General features: G+C 47.3%; 1 protein-coding gene across 1 annotated transcript; it reads right to left on the bottom strand.

The window, feature by feature from the left end:
* Nucleotides 1–370: 370 nt before the first annotated feature.
* On the bottom strand, nt 371–17,782 carry LOC137357078 (E3 ubiquitin-protein ligase MARCHF5-like). The gene is made up of 6 exons (XM_068023069.1): nt 17,622–17,782; nt 15,318–15,520; nt 14,522–14,652; nt 11,189–11,372; nt 10,018–10,184; nt 371–1,658 (listed from the first exon to the last, which is right to left on the bottom strand). Exons 1-6 carry the CDS (start codon nt 17,654–17,656, stop codon nt 1,500–1,502), a joined length of 879 nt encoding a protein of 292 aa, XP_067879170.1. The 5' UTR covers nt 17,657–17,782; the 3' UTR covers nt 371–1,499.
* Between the last annotated feature and the right edge of the window lie 65 nt (nt 17,783–17,847).

The raw sequence follows: 17,847 nt of genomic DNA, 5'->3' as shown, positions 1-17,847 counted from the left end.
CATCTGGGAGGAGTGCAGAAATCTTTGGAGGGTTTCCGAACAGCAAAGCAAGATGCACATCTCTCACCTCTGCAGAGTAAAGTTCATTCATTTCCCCAGAATCATGGCAAACACACCTTCTGGTTACGTCCTCACATTCGGCACAATTGGAAGGTACAGAAATAGGACAGGCCTTGCAATTGCTGCAAACCAGTGAACCAACACGACATTGCTCCTTGCCTCACCCAGCAACACGAAAACTCTAACAACTGCCATCACCTGCAGAAGGGTGTGGGGAAAGAAGTCACTCACACAAAAATAAAGCAAAAAAAAAAAGGCTCTGAAATGCTTGAGAGACTGGAATTTAGCAGAACGACAAAACAGGCAACAATTCAGAGCTGGCACTTTTATTAAATTAAACTCAGAGGCTATTTTTCCCAGCTTAATTATTCCAAACAGCTTTGCAGAAGTAGTAAAGCAAAACACAAATTTAAGAGCAATAATGAGGTGTGCCATTGCAGACAGCAAAGGAATTTTCATTAAAAATAAATTATTTCCTGTAGGTAAAAAAAAAAGTAAAATATTCTAGTTTTCAATATATAATTACAAATCGAGTCACTTATTTTGATTTGCTTGTTTTAGCCACGTGCAACAAGGGTAGAAAACTCCACAGGGCAGAAGCTTGTCAAACGCCGACTTAATTCCTCGGTAATTCCTTTTCACGTTAAGTATCGCAAGATCTGACAAAAGAATTGCTCATTAATGTTAAAAAAAAAAATCACCAGGTGTGTGAACTCAAAACAGCCTTGGTGGGAAAACCACTTGTGACCCAAAAACTGCCCCCAACCTTTCTTCACTGTTGGCCAATTAGCTGCTCCAGGTGGATCCCTTGGTCAGATGCCCAGCTGTGGATCTCTGACTCAGCTCAGATTGAGCGCTTTCGCCTCTCTAGCAAAGGGCGCGAGAACGTGATGGGGAGGACAGGTTATCCGACCTTTCATATTGCCACTGAAATTGTGCTAATACAACTGAACAGAGAGTCCGAGAATAAATGTATCACCTGTGACGGAGGTCCCCAGTCTACGTGAGAAAGCTGCCCGTATGTGTGTGCGCACGCGCCAATCGCAGATGCAGAACCAAGTCATGGTGCAGCACTCAGTACAAGTCTCAAGCAAGGTCCTGGTTGGGATAGGGGCCTTCAGCTGAGTGGCAGTCCTCCAAAGTAACAAAAAAAAACGTCATTAACAAAGCAGTATAAAACAATTAAAGGCGGCAATGCCGAGTAAAAATGAAGACGAATGCTCAGACCCACACCAAAAAAAAAGTGATGGGAGCTCGATAAACAGAACGAGGGCTGGATTCCTCGCCAGCACCGAGCGATCTGGGAATGCGGTGACAGCCCAGAGTGGGGATTATGTCGAATGCCAATTCCAAATGGGCCGGACAGCAGGAAGAGTAAACAGTCTATCCCTGTGCAGCACCTGCTCACATGTCAGCTGATCATTGCCTCCTTCACTGATTTAGTCACTGCCAGAATCATCGTAGCCAGCCTGCAGCTCTTCTTGCTCCTCGCCCCGCTCAGGGTAGTTGAGAATCCGGCGGTTTGCCTGGATGAGATATTGCTGTTGTCTGAAGTAAACCTTTAAAGCCCCTTTTATAGCAACAAAGGCAATGCCACCCTAAAGAGAGAGAAATTGAAACAAAGAATCTCAATGCACAGCAAGTCAACTGGTAAGTGAAAAATATCCCAGGGAATTTGAAACACGCCCTACTGTAAAATTCACTGCAACTTGACTTATTCATTCATCCCAGCTGAGCTCCTTGGAAGCACCAGCAATTTTCCACTCTCAACCAAATACTCATTCAACTTGTAGGATTTGACAGCATGGATATGTCTTGCTCGCTTGTCCTGTGGTTTTTAGAAATTTTCTTTTTCAACTGTTTACCCCCAGCCCATTTAAAGGAGATTATGGTTTCCTCTTGCCCTGACATTGGCTATGCATCCCATTCCCACCATGGCCTCCTACTTAGCAACTCACTGACCACTGAAAATAATTCTCGCCCCCACCATCAAAAGCACCTCAAATCTTGGAATTCCTTTCATCCAGAGTTTATGTTCTCTGGTTGAACCTGTCCCTATCAAGCCCCTTTAGAAGCTTGTATGTTTTGAGGCACTTTTAAAACTGATGTTAGATGAGTTTTTTGTTTCTTTACTTCAGAAATAAACCACTGGCCCAAGGATCCTGAGATCTGACAGTCAGTCTAAATGAGAACCAAATCCAGTTTAACCTGAGATGACTACTTATAGATTCAGCCTCTGCACTTACACCATCACGATCATGCATTTTAAGAAAGCTAAGCAACTTTACTTTTCCTTATTATCTTTGCCGACTCCTTCCCGAAAAGCAAGGGGTCTCAATGGGAGACAAACCAGGCTCCAGTAGGTATCTCCCAAGTGGCAACTCCTGGAACAAAAACAGAAAATGCTAGAAATACTCAGTCAGACAGCATCTGTGGACAGAAAAGCAGCATTCTTTCAGGTTGACGACATTTCATCAGAAAGTCAAGAAGGTCATGGACCTGAAACAACGCTGCTTTTCAGTCCATAGACGCTGCCTGACCTTTTGAGTATTTCCAGCATTTTCTGTTTTTGTTTCACATTTCCAGCATTTTGCTTTTGTAGACATTCCTGTCGGCTGGACTGCAAACATCAGCACAATATTTGACTGTGGCGACTTTACAACCGAGTCCTCCCCCATCGTCACCCACCCCCTTTCTACCATCTGTCAAGTTGATTGAAAGAAGGTGGAGTATGAGTAAATAATTCTGCAATTCTATCGGACTTTGGTAAAAGCAGACCATGTGCACGGATAAACTTGCTTTGGAGGGAATGCAACTTGATTCAAGGGATGAAAGAGCAGTTCAATGATGAGAGATCAAATAGAATGGGCCTATATTCTGTAGAGTTTACAAGGATGAGAGATGATCTCATTGAAATCCAAGATTCGAAAGGGGCTTAATAGGGTAGAGACAGACTATTACTGTGATTGCAGTCTAGATCAAAGAGGCATTTCTGAAGACTTTTTCTGGCAACCTTATAAGCCACTTCCTTTGATCTAATGCAATCTTAAACTTTTGTTGGCTACGTTTGATTCATCTTTCCTGTTGGGTTTTTGTGTCTCAGAGGAATATATATTTGTTGCAGACCTTGTGATACCTCTTTAAATACAAGCCATGGCCTGGCTACCGTCAAATCTTGGACTAGATTTTCCCAATCCACCATCACCAACTTGCCACTCATACCTTCATAGTTTCCTTGCTCAGATTTAAGACCCCTAGTTTCAGAATGAAATATATCACTTTCAAACTTGATGCAAAATTCTATAATATTATGGTCACTATTTCCCAAAGGCTCCTTCACAGCAAGGTTAATTTTCTTAGTCATTACATAACACTAAATCTATAATAGCCTGTCCTCCAGTTGGTTCTTCAACATATTATTCCAGAAGCCCATCTTGTGCACACTCCAGGAATTCATCTTCCACAGCATCAGTACTGATTTGGTTTATCCAGTCTTGATGTAAATTGATGTCGCCCATATTTACTATATCACCCATGTTGCATGCACCTCTGATTTCCTGACTTATGCCGTGCCCAACATTACCACTACTGTTTTATGGCCTATAAACAACTCACACCAATGTTTGCTGCCCCTAGCTGTTTCTTCACTCCACCCAAATTGATTCTACATCTTGATCCTTCACTCGAAGATCCTCTCTCACGGTTCAGGTAAAGACCGTCCCAAAGGGAAAGCTCCCACTTTCCCCAGTAGTGGTTCCAGTGTCTCCTGAATCGAAACCTATTTCTCTCACACCAATCTTTGAACGACACATTTAGCTCTCCAATCTTATTTATCCTATTCCAAATTCCTTCATCATTAGTGGACACGAATGGAAAACAAAGGATACGGGGACAAGGGAGAAAAGTGAAGTGAAGGTACAGGATCAGCTATGATCGTCCTGAATGGTGCAGCGGGCTTGCGAACCGCATGATCTATTTCTGCTATTTCTTATGTCCTTATGTACTGTTGCTTCAGAGATTCAATGTGGTACCATTATTCAATAAGGGTAGCAGGGATAAACCAGGTAATTACAGGCCACTGAGTCGAACATCAGTGGCAGGGAAACTGTTGAATAAAATTCTGAGGGACATGATTAATCTCCACTTGGACAGGTAGAGATTAATCCAGGATACTCAGAAATGCTTTGGCAGGGGGAGCTCATGTCTTACAAACTTGATGGAATTTTTCAAGGAGGTGACGAGATGTGCAGATGAGGTAAAGCAGTTGAACTCGTCTACATGGACTTCAGGCAGACTTTTGACAACATCCTGCATGGGAGATTGGCTATGAAGCTGATAGCCCATGGGATCCAGGGCAATTTGGCAAATTGGATTCAAAATTGGCGTTGTGGCAGGAGGCAGAGGGTGATGGTCGAAGGTTGTTTTTGTGATTGGAAGCCTGCAACCAGTGGTGTACTGCAGGCATCGGTGCTGTTTGTTGCGTACATTAATGATTTAGACATGAATAAAGGAGGTATGATCACTAAGTTCGCAGATGATATGAAAACTGGTGGTGTCGTAATTAGTGAGGAGGAAAGCTTTAGATTACAGGACGATTTAGATGGGCTGGTGAGATGGGCGGAGCTGTGGCAAATGGAATGTAATCCTGAGAAGTGTGAGGTGATGCATTTTGGGAGGACTAACAAGGCAAGGGAATATACAATGGATGATAGGACCCTAGGAAGTACAGAGGGACCTTGGTGTACTAGTCCATAGATCACTTAAGGCAGCAGCACAGGGAGATAAGGTGGTTAGGAAGGCATATGGGATACTTGCCTTTATTAGCCGAGACATAAAATATAAAAGCAGGGATGTTAAGATGGAGCTGTATAAAACACTGGTTAAGCCACAGCTGGAGTACTCTGTACAGTTCTGGTCATCACACTATAGGAAGGAGGTGATTGCACTGGAGAGGGTGCAGAGGAGATTCACCAGGATGTTGCCTGGGCTGGAGCATTTCAGCTATGAAGAGAGACTGGATATGCTAGGGTTGTTTTCCTTAAAAAAAAAAGAAAACACTGGGGGGGCGGGGGGTCCTGATTGAGGTATACAAAATTATGAGGGGCATAGATAGGAAGAAACTTTTTCCCTTTGCAGAGGTGTCAATAACCAGGGGGCATAGATTTAAGGTAAGGTGCAGGAGGTTTAGAGGGAATTTCAGCAAAAATGTTTTCACCCGGAAGGTGATTGGAATCTGGAACACACTGCCTGAAGGGGTGGTAGAGGCAGGAACCCTCACAATATTTTATGATTTAGATCAGCACTTCAAACACTATGGCATTCAAGGCTCCGGGCCAGGTGCTGGAAAATGGGATGAGAATAGACAGGCGCTTGATGGCCAACATGGGCATGATAGCCCTGTTGCATGACGCTGTGCCCAATCCCCCATCGCCCCTTTGTTGCTCACAGACCAAGAGAAATCTGGACATGACCACAAAATACAGACTCAGATTCCATCTCTGTCTTTCTGCCAGGCTACTGACTGAGGGAGATTTTAAGTGACGTGGTGTCTGGGTGCCCTGCCAGTGAGAGTCCTGAGGCACTAGAGGTACATGGCTGATGTTGTTTGTTACCCTATAACCAAAGCTAGCATTAGAATCGCCCAGCAGATCCAGTGATGACATGGTTCTCCACTGGAATATCACACTTAAGTCCAGATAGATGGTTGAACAAGATATTCAGCCATGGATGCATCCCTTGTTGACATGAAATTCTCGGGCATCTTTGAGCAAGTACAATTGAATCGTCATCAGGAGCAGATTGCTGATTTGGACTAAACTGCATTTAAGGCAAAGCAATAGCCTCCAAGCACATTATTGTCACAACTAGAAAGACATTTCAGCTTAAATTCATACAACAGTTACAGCTCTGCTGTTGGGCCAGACTGTTTTTTACCAAATTGTTACAATGGTCAAAATACCATGCAGCTTTTAAAAACTAACAGTGCAAGACAAAATCCATAATACTTGCATTTAGATAGTGCCTAATCACATTCTTCAAAATACACTCAAGAGCACTGCACAGGGAATGAATTGCTTTGTCAGTGAACACAATCGCACAGAGGTGATTGACCAGCTCATTTACTTGAGGGGGTGTTGGTTGCAGAAGAAATGTTGCACAACAGATCAGAAGAACCATCTGCTCACCTTCCAGTGTGACTGCAAGGTCTTTGGACTTGAAAATGCAACTGGGCCATAGTATAATGTTTTAGCTTCAAGGTCAGGACCTCCCACACAACACTGATCACTCAGCAACAACTTATATTTATATCGTGCCTTGAACGTCACAAGGCGCTTCATCCCAGTTACATCCTCGAAGAATTCTAGTAGATTTGTCAAGCATGATTTCCTTTTCGTAAATCCATGCTGACTCTGTCTGATTCTACCACTGTTCTCCAAGTGCTCTGCGAAAAAAACTAGGAGAATGGGCTCTAAAATTTTCCTACTACTGACGTCAAGCTGACTTGTCCATAATTGCCTGTTTTATCTGTACCTCCCTTTTTAAATACTGGGGTTACATTAGCTGCACTCCAATCTGTAGGAACTGTTCCAGAGTCGATAGAATCTTGGAAGATAACCATCAATGCATCCACTATTTCTCGGGCCACTTCCTTAAGTAATCTGGGATGTCGATTATCAGGCCCTGGGGATTTAGCGGCCTTCAATCCCATCAATTTCTCCAACACCATTCCTCTCCAAATACTGATTTCCTTCAATTCCTCCCTGTCACTAAACCCTGTGTTGCCCAACATTTCTGATATGATATTTGTGTCCTCTTTTGTGAAGACAGAACCAAAGTATGCATTTAGTTGGTCAGCCATTTCTTTGTTCCCCACAATAAATTCCTCTGTTTCTGACAGTAAGTGACCGACATTTGTCTTCACCAATCTTTTTCTCTTCACATACCTATAGAAACTGCAACAGTTTTTTTGTTCCCCGCATGCTTGCTCTCGTACTCGATTTTCCCTTTCTTAATCAATCCCTTGGTCCTCCTTTGCTGAATTCGAAACTGCTCCCAATCCTCAGGTCTGTTTTTTTCTGGCGACTTTGTATGCCTCTTCCTTAGATCAAATGCTAATTTCCCTTGTAAGCCATGGTTTGGCTACCTTTCCCATTTTACTTATGCGCCAGACAGGAATAAACAATTGTTGCAGTTAATCTATGTGCTCTTAATTTTTGCCATTGCCTATCCACCGCAATCCCTTTAACTCACGTTTCCAAATCCAACATAGCCAACTCGCTCCTCATACCTTGGTAATTTCCGTTATTAGATTCAGGACCCTAGTCTCATAATCATTACGTCACTCTCCATCTTGATGAAGAACTCTATCATATTATGGTCACTTGTCCCCAAGGGGTCTCGCACAACTAGATTGTCAATTATTCCTCTCTCATTACACAATACTCAGTCTTGGATGGCCTGTTCTCTAGTTGGTTCCTCAATGTATCTGTCCAGAAAACCATCCTGTATACACTCCATGAATTCCTCCTCTACGGTATTGTGACTAATTTGATTTGCCCAATCTATTTGCAGATTAAAGTCAGCCATAATTACACATGTTCCTTTATCGCATTTGCCTCTAATTTACTGTTTAATGCCTTTCCCAACATCACCACTACAGTTTGGAGTCTGTACACAACCCCCACGAATGTTTTTTTGCCTTAAGTATTTCTCAGCTCTAGCCACACAAATTCCAGATAGTCAGAGCCAATATCCTTCCTCACCATTGCGTTAATTTCCTCTTTAACCAGCAATTCAACTCCACCGCCTTTTGCTTTTTTTCTGTCCTTCCTAAATACTGAAAACCCCGAGATGTTCATGTCCCATCCCTGGTCACCCTGCAGCCATGTCTCCGTAATCCCGACTACATCATATCTGTTTACATCTAACTGCGCTAGGAATTCATCCACTACTGCGAATGCTGTGCACGTTAAGGCAGAAAGCCTGAAGGCTTGCCTTTTTAACCTTACCTGACCCCTTGCCACTATTTTTCACTGTGGTCATGTTTGATTCTGGCCCTTGATTTCTCTGCCCATCACTTTTCTTATTCCCCTTACTGTCTTTTCTTCTCGTCTTTGATCCCCTCTCCTCTGACTCCTTGCAAAGGTTCCCATCCCCTGCCATTTTAGTTTAAACCCTCCCCAATCACTCTCGCAAATACTCCCCCAGGACATCAGCCCCAGTCCTGCCCTGCTGTAACCCGTCCAGTTTGTACTAGTCCCACCTCCCCAAAGTGGGACACAAAAGGAGATATTTGGTCAGATGACTAAAAGCTTGGTTAAAAAGATAGGTCTGAAAGAAGAAGTGTAGTGAGGGTATTCCAGAGATTGGGGCCTAGGCAAATGAAAGCACAGCCATCAATGGTGGAGGGATTAAAATCAGGGATGCACAAGAGGCCACAATTAGAGGAACACAAATCTTGGAGAGTTGTGGGGCCAGAGAAGACTACAGAGATAGGGAGGAGCTAGGCCATGGATGGATTTGAAATTAAGCATGAGAATTTTGAAATCAAGATGTTGCTTGACCAGGAGCAATGTAGATCGGTGAGAACAAGGGTGAAGGTGGATCAGGACTTGGTGTGAGTTAAGACACAGGCAGGAAAGTTTTGGATCACCTCATGTTTTTGGAGAGTAAAATGCGAGAGACCAGCCAGAAGTGCATTGCAATAGTCAAGTCTAGAGCTAACAAAGGCATAAATGAGGATTTCAGCAGCTGAGTGGAGACAGGGGCAGCATTGGGCGATGTTACCGAGGTGATCTTGATGCTGGCAGAACTATGAGGCTGGAAGCTCATTGAGGTCAAAGGTTGGCAACAAACTGGCTTAATCTCAGACTGTTGCAAGGGAGAATGAAGGAATCGGTAGCTCGGGAACCCAGTTTCTAACAGGGACTGAGAACAATGGCTTCAGTCTTTTCAATAGTGCATGGAGGAAATTACTGCTCATCCAGTACTGGATGTCGGATAAGCAATCTGAAAACATCGCAAGAGTGGAGGAGTCGAGAGAAGTGGTGATGGGCGAGATCTGGGTGTTGTCAGCATACATGTGAATACTAACGTTATGCTTTCAGATGATGTCGCCGAGGGACAGCAGGCAGTCGAGAAATAGGATGGGGCCTAAAGATAAAATAATGGGGGGGGGGGGGGGAAAACAAGAGAGGAGAACACCAGAGGTGAACAGTGCGGTAGCAAGAGAAGCCATTGCAACTGCTTCTCTGGTTAAAATTAGTTAGCCAAGAAAGGAACCACGTGAGAGCAGTCTCACCCAGCTGGACGACAGTGGAGAGGCTTCGGAGGGGGATGGTGCAGTCAACCGTGTCAAAGGCTGCAGACAGGTCAAAAAGGATGAGGAGGGAAAGTTTACCTTTGTTACAGTCACATAGGATGCCATTTATGACTTGATAAGAGCTGTTCCAGTACTGTGACAGGGCTGGAAAACTGACTGGAGGGATTCAAACGTCCAGTTCCAGGAAAAGTGGAAACGGATTTAAAAGGCAACACATTCAAGGACTTAGCGAGGAAAGGGAGGTAGGAGATGGGTGGCGAGTTCAAAGGTTGTTTTTAATTTGAGGAGGGGTGATGGCAGATTTAAAAGAGGAACAATACCTGAAGATCGAGGACAGCTTACAATATTGGCTAACATGGGGACGTGGAGGAGCATAGCAAGTGCCCAATTGTGAAATTGGGCTTGTGTGACTCACACCAAATGACAAGAATATTACAAAGGTGAGTTCTAAGCATACTGAAGCAATGCAAAGCCTTACAGTCTGTCTCACTCAAGGTCGCTGTACAAAGTGGTGGATAATCCAGTGCGATCAGACAACATTGCTGCAAGTGGAACTATGCCCCAGCATGAGTCAACACGTTCAGGAGAGGTGGGAAGAGAAAAAAAAATCAGAGGAGATCAGCACGCATACTCACCAAGATAGTGCGCTGCAAGTTTGAGTTGACGCTGCTGAATATTAGTTTGCCGACCAAGCTGGAAATTGTAGGAAAGATGAGTGCACCACACAGGATGCGAGAGACCGACATGTGGTCAGTCTGATAGTTGGTCTCAGCTGGTACACGAGGAATGGGGCATCCGAAACCTACACAACGCAGAAACATCAACACAATCTGTACAGTGCACAAAATGAGGGGACACACACATACAAGCACACACCTGACCACATGGTGTGTTGAAAGGGGAAGTTGCATTCTTTGTTTCTTGATGTAATTTAAACTAAATATTAAATATGTGTGGTGCTCTACGTCATCTAGTGATTTGAAACTTCCACTGATGTTAATACCTCGAGTTGTAATGCTGTAACAACACAGAAGACAAACAATCTCAGCAGTAAGTGTACAGGTAGGGCATAGTTGCTAGACAATTCAAGCACCTTCTACGGCCAGTAACACACACAGACAAGGCTGGGGGGGGGGGGGGGGGGGGGGACACACACACACACAGACAAAGTGACAGAGTGAGCACAAGACTGGAGAAGAGTGTGCATGCAAGACTGATATAAATTGTTCAAGCAAACAAAGACGAGTGACAGAAGAGAGATAGAGATGTGTAAAACACTCAGTCTACAACCATTATTTCGACAGCACTTTGAACAAAACATCCCAAGGAGCTTCATGAGCATTCCCAAACTAAATTTGATATCGAGCCACAGTGTGGTTGAAGGCAGACTGACCAAAAATTTAGAAACATCATAAAGGGGGAATAAAAAAAGAGGCAGAAAGGCTCGGTGAATAATTCCTTGGCAGCTGAAGACATGCAACCAACGTTGGAATGATTAAAAGTCGAGGATGCTCAAATGGCCAGAATTGGAGGAGCACAGTTAACTCCAAGGGAGTTAGCGCTGGAAGAGGTTATGGAGAAAGAGATGGCCAAGGACATGGAGATATTTGAAAACAAAGATGAGAACTTAATTTCAGCACAAACTTGCTCAGAAAGCCAAAACACACTGAGCTAATGTGTTAGTAATGAGCAAGTAGAAAAGGATCATAAACTTTTCTGCCTTCAGTCTACGGTGAGGACCCTCGGATAGCCCTGCCATAGGGACCCAATGGCGATAGTATGTCATGAGAAGAGGCTGGGTCTCACCTGGGAAAATGTTGCTTAGAACTTGCAGCTTGCTGGAGTACTTGCGCCACATGCGAAGCACAAAGTCCTCCCACCGGATCATCTTGGCCAGAATCAACATGACTGGAATAGTGGGCAGCCCCATGAGCAGGAAAAGTGGGTCTGCCCGCTCCATGAGGTCCAGACCTTTCTTGTGTCCAACAACCTGTAGAGAGAGAGAGAGAGAGAGAGAGAGAGATCGACAGTTACTGTCAAGTGTTCTACACTATCCATTTGTTGATAGTGAAGATCAGTACAGATGAAGGAAACTGTTAGCCCACTCGAGCTTATCCTTTCATACAAGTTTTCAGATCTCTGTTGCGTACCTAACTGCATGGAATGGTTGCAGACTTGGACTCCACCACTCTGTATGCCATTCAAGCTAACAAAAAAAAAATGCCACAAGACTGCACCGTCCATCTTGGTGTTACTCCTTCTCCTGTCATTGCTCACTTTAGGCATAAATCAGACATCTCTCAAGATAAACCCAATTCACTAATTTTTTTTAACGTGAAGAAACATTGCTTGGGAGCTCAATTCCCAGTTCCTCTTAGCTGCAATATTACAGCACTTATCGTTGGAGATTCAGGAGCTATATTATTTGCCTCACTTGAAGAAAAACATATTCCCTAAAGGCATGCAGGAGTAGAGGGACCAGAAGCTATGTGTGCACAGGTCGGTGAAGGTGACAGGGCAGGTTGACAGATCAAAGGGCATACAGAATTCTGGGCTTTATAAATAGAGGCAGAGTGCACAAAAGCAAGGAATTTATGGTGAAACTGTATACAACACTGGTTCAGCCTCAACTGGAGTACTGTGTCCAATTCTGGGCACTGCACTCTGGGAAGGATGTAAAGGCAGAGATGGTGCAGAGAAGATTTCCAGACATGAGGGACTTCAGTGAGGTGGATAGACTGGAGAAGCTGAGGTTGTTCTCTTGCGCGATGAAGATATTGAGAAGAGATTTGATCGGCATTCAAAATAATTAGGAGCCAGGACAGAGGAGATCGGGAGAAACTGATCCGGTCTGCAAAAAGACCGAGAACCAGAGGACACCGATTTAAGATGATTGGCAAAAGGAGAACTGGCGATGAGGAAACTGATTTTTTTTTTTTTATAAACGCACCCAGTTGTTCGGACCCGGGACGCATTGTCTGCTAGTCTGGTGGAGGCAGATTCAATCATGGCTTTCAAAAGAGAACTGGATGATTATCTGGAGAGAAAAAATTTGGAGGCCAACAGAGGAAGGGTGGAGGAGCCAGACCAACTGAGGTGCTCTTGTGGAGAGTTGGCACAGACAGGTTGGGCTGCGTGGCCTCCTTCTGCGGCACAGTGGCTAGCACCGCAGCCTCACAGCTCCAGCGACCCGGGTTCAATTCTGTGTACTGCCTGTGTGGAGTTTGCAAGTTCTCCCTGTGTCTGCGTGGGTTTTCTCCGGGTGCTCCGGTTTCCTCCCACAGCCAAAGACTTGCAGGTGGTAGGTAAATTGGCCATTATAAATTGCCCCTAGTATAGGTAAGTGGTAGGGAAATATAGGGACAGGTGGGCATGTGGTAGGAATATGTAATTAGTGTAGGATTAGTATAAATGGGTGGTTGATGGTCAGCACAGACTCGGTGGGCCGAAGGGCCTGTTTCAGTGCTGTATCTCTAAACTTTAAACATTCTATGATAAATGTGCAATGTCTCAATTCCCACAATGTTAGTGCAGTTGGCTACAATGAACCAGTCTGACTAACTATATGTGTTGTTTAACTTATGTCAGCCAGGAAACTATTTAACAAACCCAACATCACCTATAACTGATGCCTCATGAAACTAACAAACCCCAATGTAAAATTTTGCATCCTTGTATTTCAGTTCCTTCACAGCCTTGGCTGTTCTGATGTCTCGAAACTCCTCGAGCCCCACAACTCTCCGTTCCCCCAACTTCAACCTCACGTGCAACCCCATCTCCTTTAAACCCTCCACTGACAGCCATGCCATCAGCTATCTGGGACCAACACCTGAATTCCTTGCCGACACCCCTTTGCCATCTCCCTCCCTCTCCTATTCAAAGAATGCAGAAAACTGACCTCCGTCACCAAACTATTGACCACCCTTCCTCATATATCCTCCTGTGGCTCAGCATTTATGTTTGAATCATGTGAAATACGTTAAGGCACGTGGAAAGAAAGTTCTTGTGTCAACTGGACATATATTTAACAAACCCAATAGCCCAAGACAACAAAGTCTACTACTTAGTACTTGTCAAAGGCACTTGGACGTGTACAATGCAGCTCACAGCCTTGGTAATGACCCACAGTTTGTACATCTCCTAGTGTGAATTAGATGCTCATAGAAAAGGAATGCCAGTGAAAGGAACTTGGCTATTTCAGTCACCCAGTGTGGTCCCAGGCCACAAATATCATATTTAGAAGCAGTCAAGCTCCCTTATGACCAAATACCCTGATGCCGACATGAACAAAGTGAACAAGTAAGTGTCATTTTTCTGCTGTGAGCCATGCACACTGCTGAAATTAGCCTGGATGAGATGCAAACCGAGGTCCCAGGAAGTCTTACTGTCTGTATTACTGAGCCCTCAATTATTACATTTTGACTTTCACACTTCTTCCTCCCCATTTCTCGGAGCTGAGCATGCGTAATATATGCAAAAATTTCTTCCGTGTCTCTAGATCTTATCCAGGACAAAGTTTTGATCTCAGCAAGTCAAGGCTGCAGGTGGAATGGACGTAAACATTTGCCTGCTTCAGGACTGCAACCAACCTGCATCGGCAAGATGTTAATATGCAGGTTTCCTGCTCTCGTCCATGCTTTGAGGCAAACAGCAGAGCACACTGCAGTCTGAAGATAAGTGATCGTCAAATCAGCAATGCTACACTCAAATGCTCTTTCAAATAAAGGTTGGGCATAAACTTCCTCCATTATTACAGAACATGCAATCGATGTCTACAGATGAGATAGGGACTTGCTGCTGCAACACCTCCACTAATGATACTGAGATAGCATCACAATCAATCTCCATCCCACTGTCATCTGACAACAATAGTTACTGCGACTAATACTCCATAGCTCAGGGATAATGACATGAACTGCAGTCCCCAACTGCAACCAGCAAAAGCAGAACAGACCTTTTGGTCGACGCAAAGGACCCCTTTACCAACTGAGCTGTCAGGAGGGCAGCAGCTTGAAGGTATTGAGGTGGGGAGTGCAAGGGTGTCTCACTAAAAAATTGCTCATAGGAAGAGGACAGAAGGCTAACAATTCTTGACTCTGGAGAATGATGACCAGTACATTTGAGAGTGCGTGGACCAACCTGCATTACAGTCACTGCTCCATATGTCACTGCCGACCAGTACACAGTCCCCACCACGATGCTGGCAGCTGCAAAGGGGCTGGCTTTGGACAGAATGCGGTCAACTTGGTGCAAGGAGTACACAACTGGACCTAAGGAAAAGAATCACAAAATCAAGAAAAACTTCCAAAAAACAACCACTGCTACAATACACCATGGTCCAGGTTTCCCTTCCTACATACATCAGCATTGCTTTGACATTACAGCTGCATGTGCAGGCTCTTGAACTGAAATCTTACAGTGGGGGAATGACCTTCTCCTGGAGCTTGGACAAGATTGATCATCATCTTTCTCTCTTACTGTTTTTTCATCTCCAAGTTATTGGTACAACTACAGTCACTCCTTTTCTGCACTATTTGATACGTGCCAAGCTTCAATTATCAAAGCCCAAAGCGATCCTGTTCATTCACACTGGACACAGATTGTGGGATAGTAAAGCTGCTGGTTCATCAGTTGCATCTAATAGAGCTGAAGTGCCATTGAAAACAATGGGGACTTGGCACATGAATTGGTGGCCTGTTATTGGATTAAAAAAACAAGTTGGTTGGTGTTTGCAGTAGAAAGCTTGTTTTTTTTTTTTTGACACATCACTGGAGAGACTCATGGCTTCTTCATTACAGTAGCTGAGAATGCACAGCACACAGAAAGGCTGGACAGGAAGGGTGAAAAGTAGTACATAAATATATCATGACTGGAAGGGAATTTTCCAGACAACTTCACTGCCTTTCAGGGAAAAGACAAAAATCTTGTTACATACCAAGCTTTGGGAAGACGATCAAGTACTCAGTGTTGCACTGTGGACATGCCACCCGGCCTGTGCTGTTCCCCTTCTGTTTCTCATCAAGCCATCGTTGTAGGCATGCCTGGTGGATCCATTTTGTCGATCCTTTACAACGACATGGGCTTACCCACTCTGCAGAGCGATCATCAAGGTCAGTGGCAAAGCACACCCAGCAATTCCTGCAGAAAGTCAAAGAAATAAACAAAAAAAACAGAAATATGGTAATGGGCTAACAAGGACACAAACCATAACATTCTAAATGGATAAAGACTTCAGAAAAAAGCAAGATTTTGAAGGGAATGGTGCACAGTTCCAATGTAGGAGGGGGGGGGGGGGAGAAAGAGAGTAAGAGGAAGGGGGGGGGGGTGGTGACGGGGAAGGGGGGGGGGTGGTGAAGGGGAAGGGGGGGTGGAAAGGGGAAGGGGGGGGGTGGAAAGGGGAAGGGGGGGGGTGGAAAGGGGAAGGGGGGGGTGGTGAAGGGGAAGGGGGGGGTGGTGAAGGGGAAGGGGGGGGTGGTGAAGGGGAAGGGGGTGAAGGGGAAGGGGGGGGGTGGTGAAGGGGAAGGGGGTGAAGGGGAAGGGGGGGGGTGGTGAAGGGGAAGGGGGGGGGGTGGTGAAGGGGAAGGGGGGGGGTGGTGAAGGGGAAGGGGGGGGTGGTGAAGGGGAAGGGGGGGGTGGTGAAGGGGAAGGGGGGGTGGTGAAGGGGAAGGGGGGGTGGTGAAGGGGAAGGGGGGGTGGTGAAGGGGAAGGGGGGGTGGTGAAGGGGAAGGGGGGGTGGTGAAGGGGAAGGGGGGGTGGTGAAGGGGAAGGGGGGGGTGGTGAAGGGGAAGGGGGGGGTGGTGAAGGGGAAGGGGGGGGTGGTGAAGGGGAAGGGGGGGGTGGTGAAGGGGAAGGGGGGGGTGGTGAAGGGGAAGGGGGGGTGGTGAAGGGGAAGGGGGGGGTGGTGAAGGGGAAGGGGGGGTGGTGAAGGGGAAGGGGGGGTGGTGAAGGGGAAGGGGGGGTGGTGAAGGGGAAGGGGGGGTGGTGAAGGGGAAGGGGGGGGTGGTGAAGGGGAAGGGGGGGGTGGTGAAGGGGAAGGGGGGGGTGGTGAAGGGGAAGGGGGGGGTGGTGAAGGGGAAGGGGGGGGTGGTGAAGGGGAAGGGGGGGTGGTGAAGGGGAAGGGGGGGGTGGTGAAGGGGAAGGGGGGGGTGGTGAAGGGGAAGGGGGGGGTGAAGGGGAAGGGGGGGGTGGTGAAGGGGAAGGGGGGGGTGGTGAAGGGGAAGGGGGGGGTGGTGAAGGGGAAGGGGGGGGTGGTGAAGGGGAAGGGGGGGGTGGTGAAGGGGAAGGGGGGGGTGGTGAAGGGGAAGGGGGGGGTGGTGAAGGGGAAGGGGGGGGTGGTGAAGGGGAAGGGGGGGGTGGTGAAGGGGAAGGGGGGGGTGGTGAAGGGGAAGGGGGGGGTGGTGAAGGGGAAGGGGGGGGTGGTGAAGGGGAAGGGGGGGGTGGTGAAGGGGAAGGGGGGGGTGGTGAAGGGGAAGGGGGGGGTGGTGAAGGGGAAGGGGGGGGTGGTGAAGGGGAAGGGGGGGTGGGGAAGGGGAACGGGGGGGGTGGTGAAGGGGAACGGGGGGGGTGGTGAAGGGGAACGGGGGGGGTGGTGAAGGGGGGGGGTGGCGAAGGGGAAGGGGGGGTGGCGAAGGGGAAGGGGGGGGTGGCGAAGGGGAAGGGGGGGGGTGGCGAAGGGGAAGGGGGGGGTGGCGAAGGGGAAGGGGGGGGGTGAAGGGGAAGGGGGGGGGTGAAGGGGAAGGGGGGGGTGGTGAAGGGGAAGGGGGGGGTGGTGAAGGGGAAGGGGGGGGGTGGTGAAGGGGAAGGGGGGGGGGTGGTGAAGGGGAAGGGGGGGGGTGGTGAAGGGGAAGGGGGGGGGGTGGTGAAGGGGAAGGGGGGGGGTGGTGAAGGGGAAGGGGGGGGGGTGGTGAAGGGGAAGGGGGGGGGTGGTGAAGGGGAAGGGGGGGGGTGGTGAAGGGGAAGGGGGGGGGGTGGTGAAGGGGAAGGGGGGGGGGTGGTGAAGGGGAAGGGGGTGAAGGGGAAGGGGGGGGGGGTGGTGAAGGGGAAGGGGGGGGTGGTGAAGGGGAAGGGGGGGGTGAAGGGGAAGGGCGGGGGGGGGGGGGGGGTGAAGGGGATACCTTGCGGTTCGCATCAGCCAGGCTTGAGTTTCAAACCCCGGAGAGGCGGACGAAGAACACCGAACGCAACATACTATCAGCCCCCCGATCACCGCGAAAAGCCTCCTGGTCCCCCCCGCACTCACCGCTCCAGGCCGAATAATCCCTCTGCCGCCGCCATAAGCCCAACCAGCCTCTGCCGATTCGGGCACCAGCAGAAATCCAGACCCAGGCTTCGGCCCAGACTCCACAAACAAGCACAGCCCGAGGTTCTGAAACCTGCAAGTCGATTGGATGCAGTGGAAAGCGACCGCTCAATCAGGAAGCCCTTGGTTATCGCCCTCCATCATCTATTGGTTAAGCCATCTGCCA

This window comes from Heterodontus francisci, chromosome 47 (assembly GCF_036365525.1).
Source record: "Heterodontus francisci isolate sHetFra1 chromosome 47, sHetFra1.hap1, whole genome shotgun sequence".
Classification (NCBI taxonomy): Eukaryota; Metazoa; Chordata; class Chondrichthyes; order Heterodontiformes; family Heterodontidae; genus Heterodontus; species Heterodontus francisci.
Note: the sequence above shows the minus strand (reverse complement) of the source record. Positions and strands in the feature narration are given on the sequence as shown.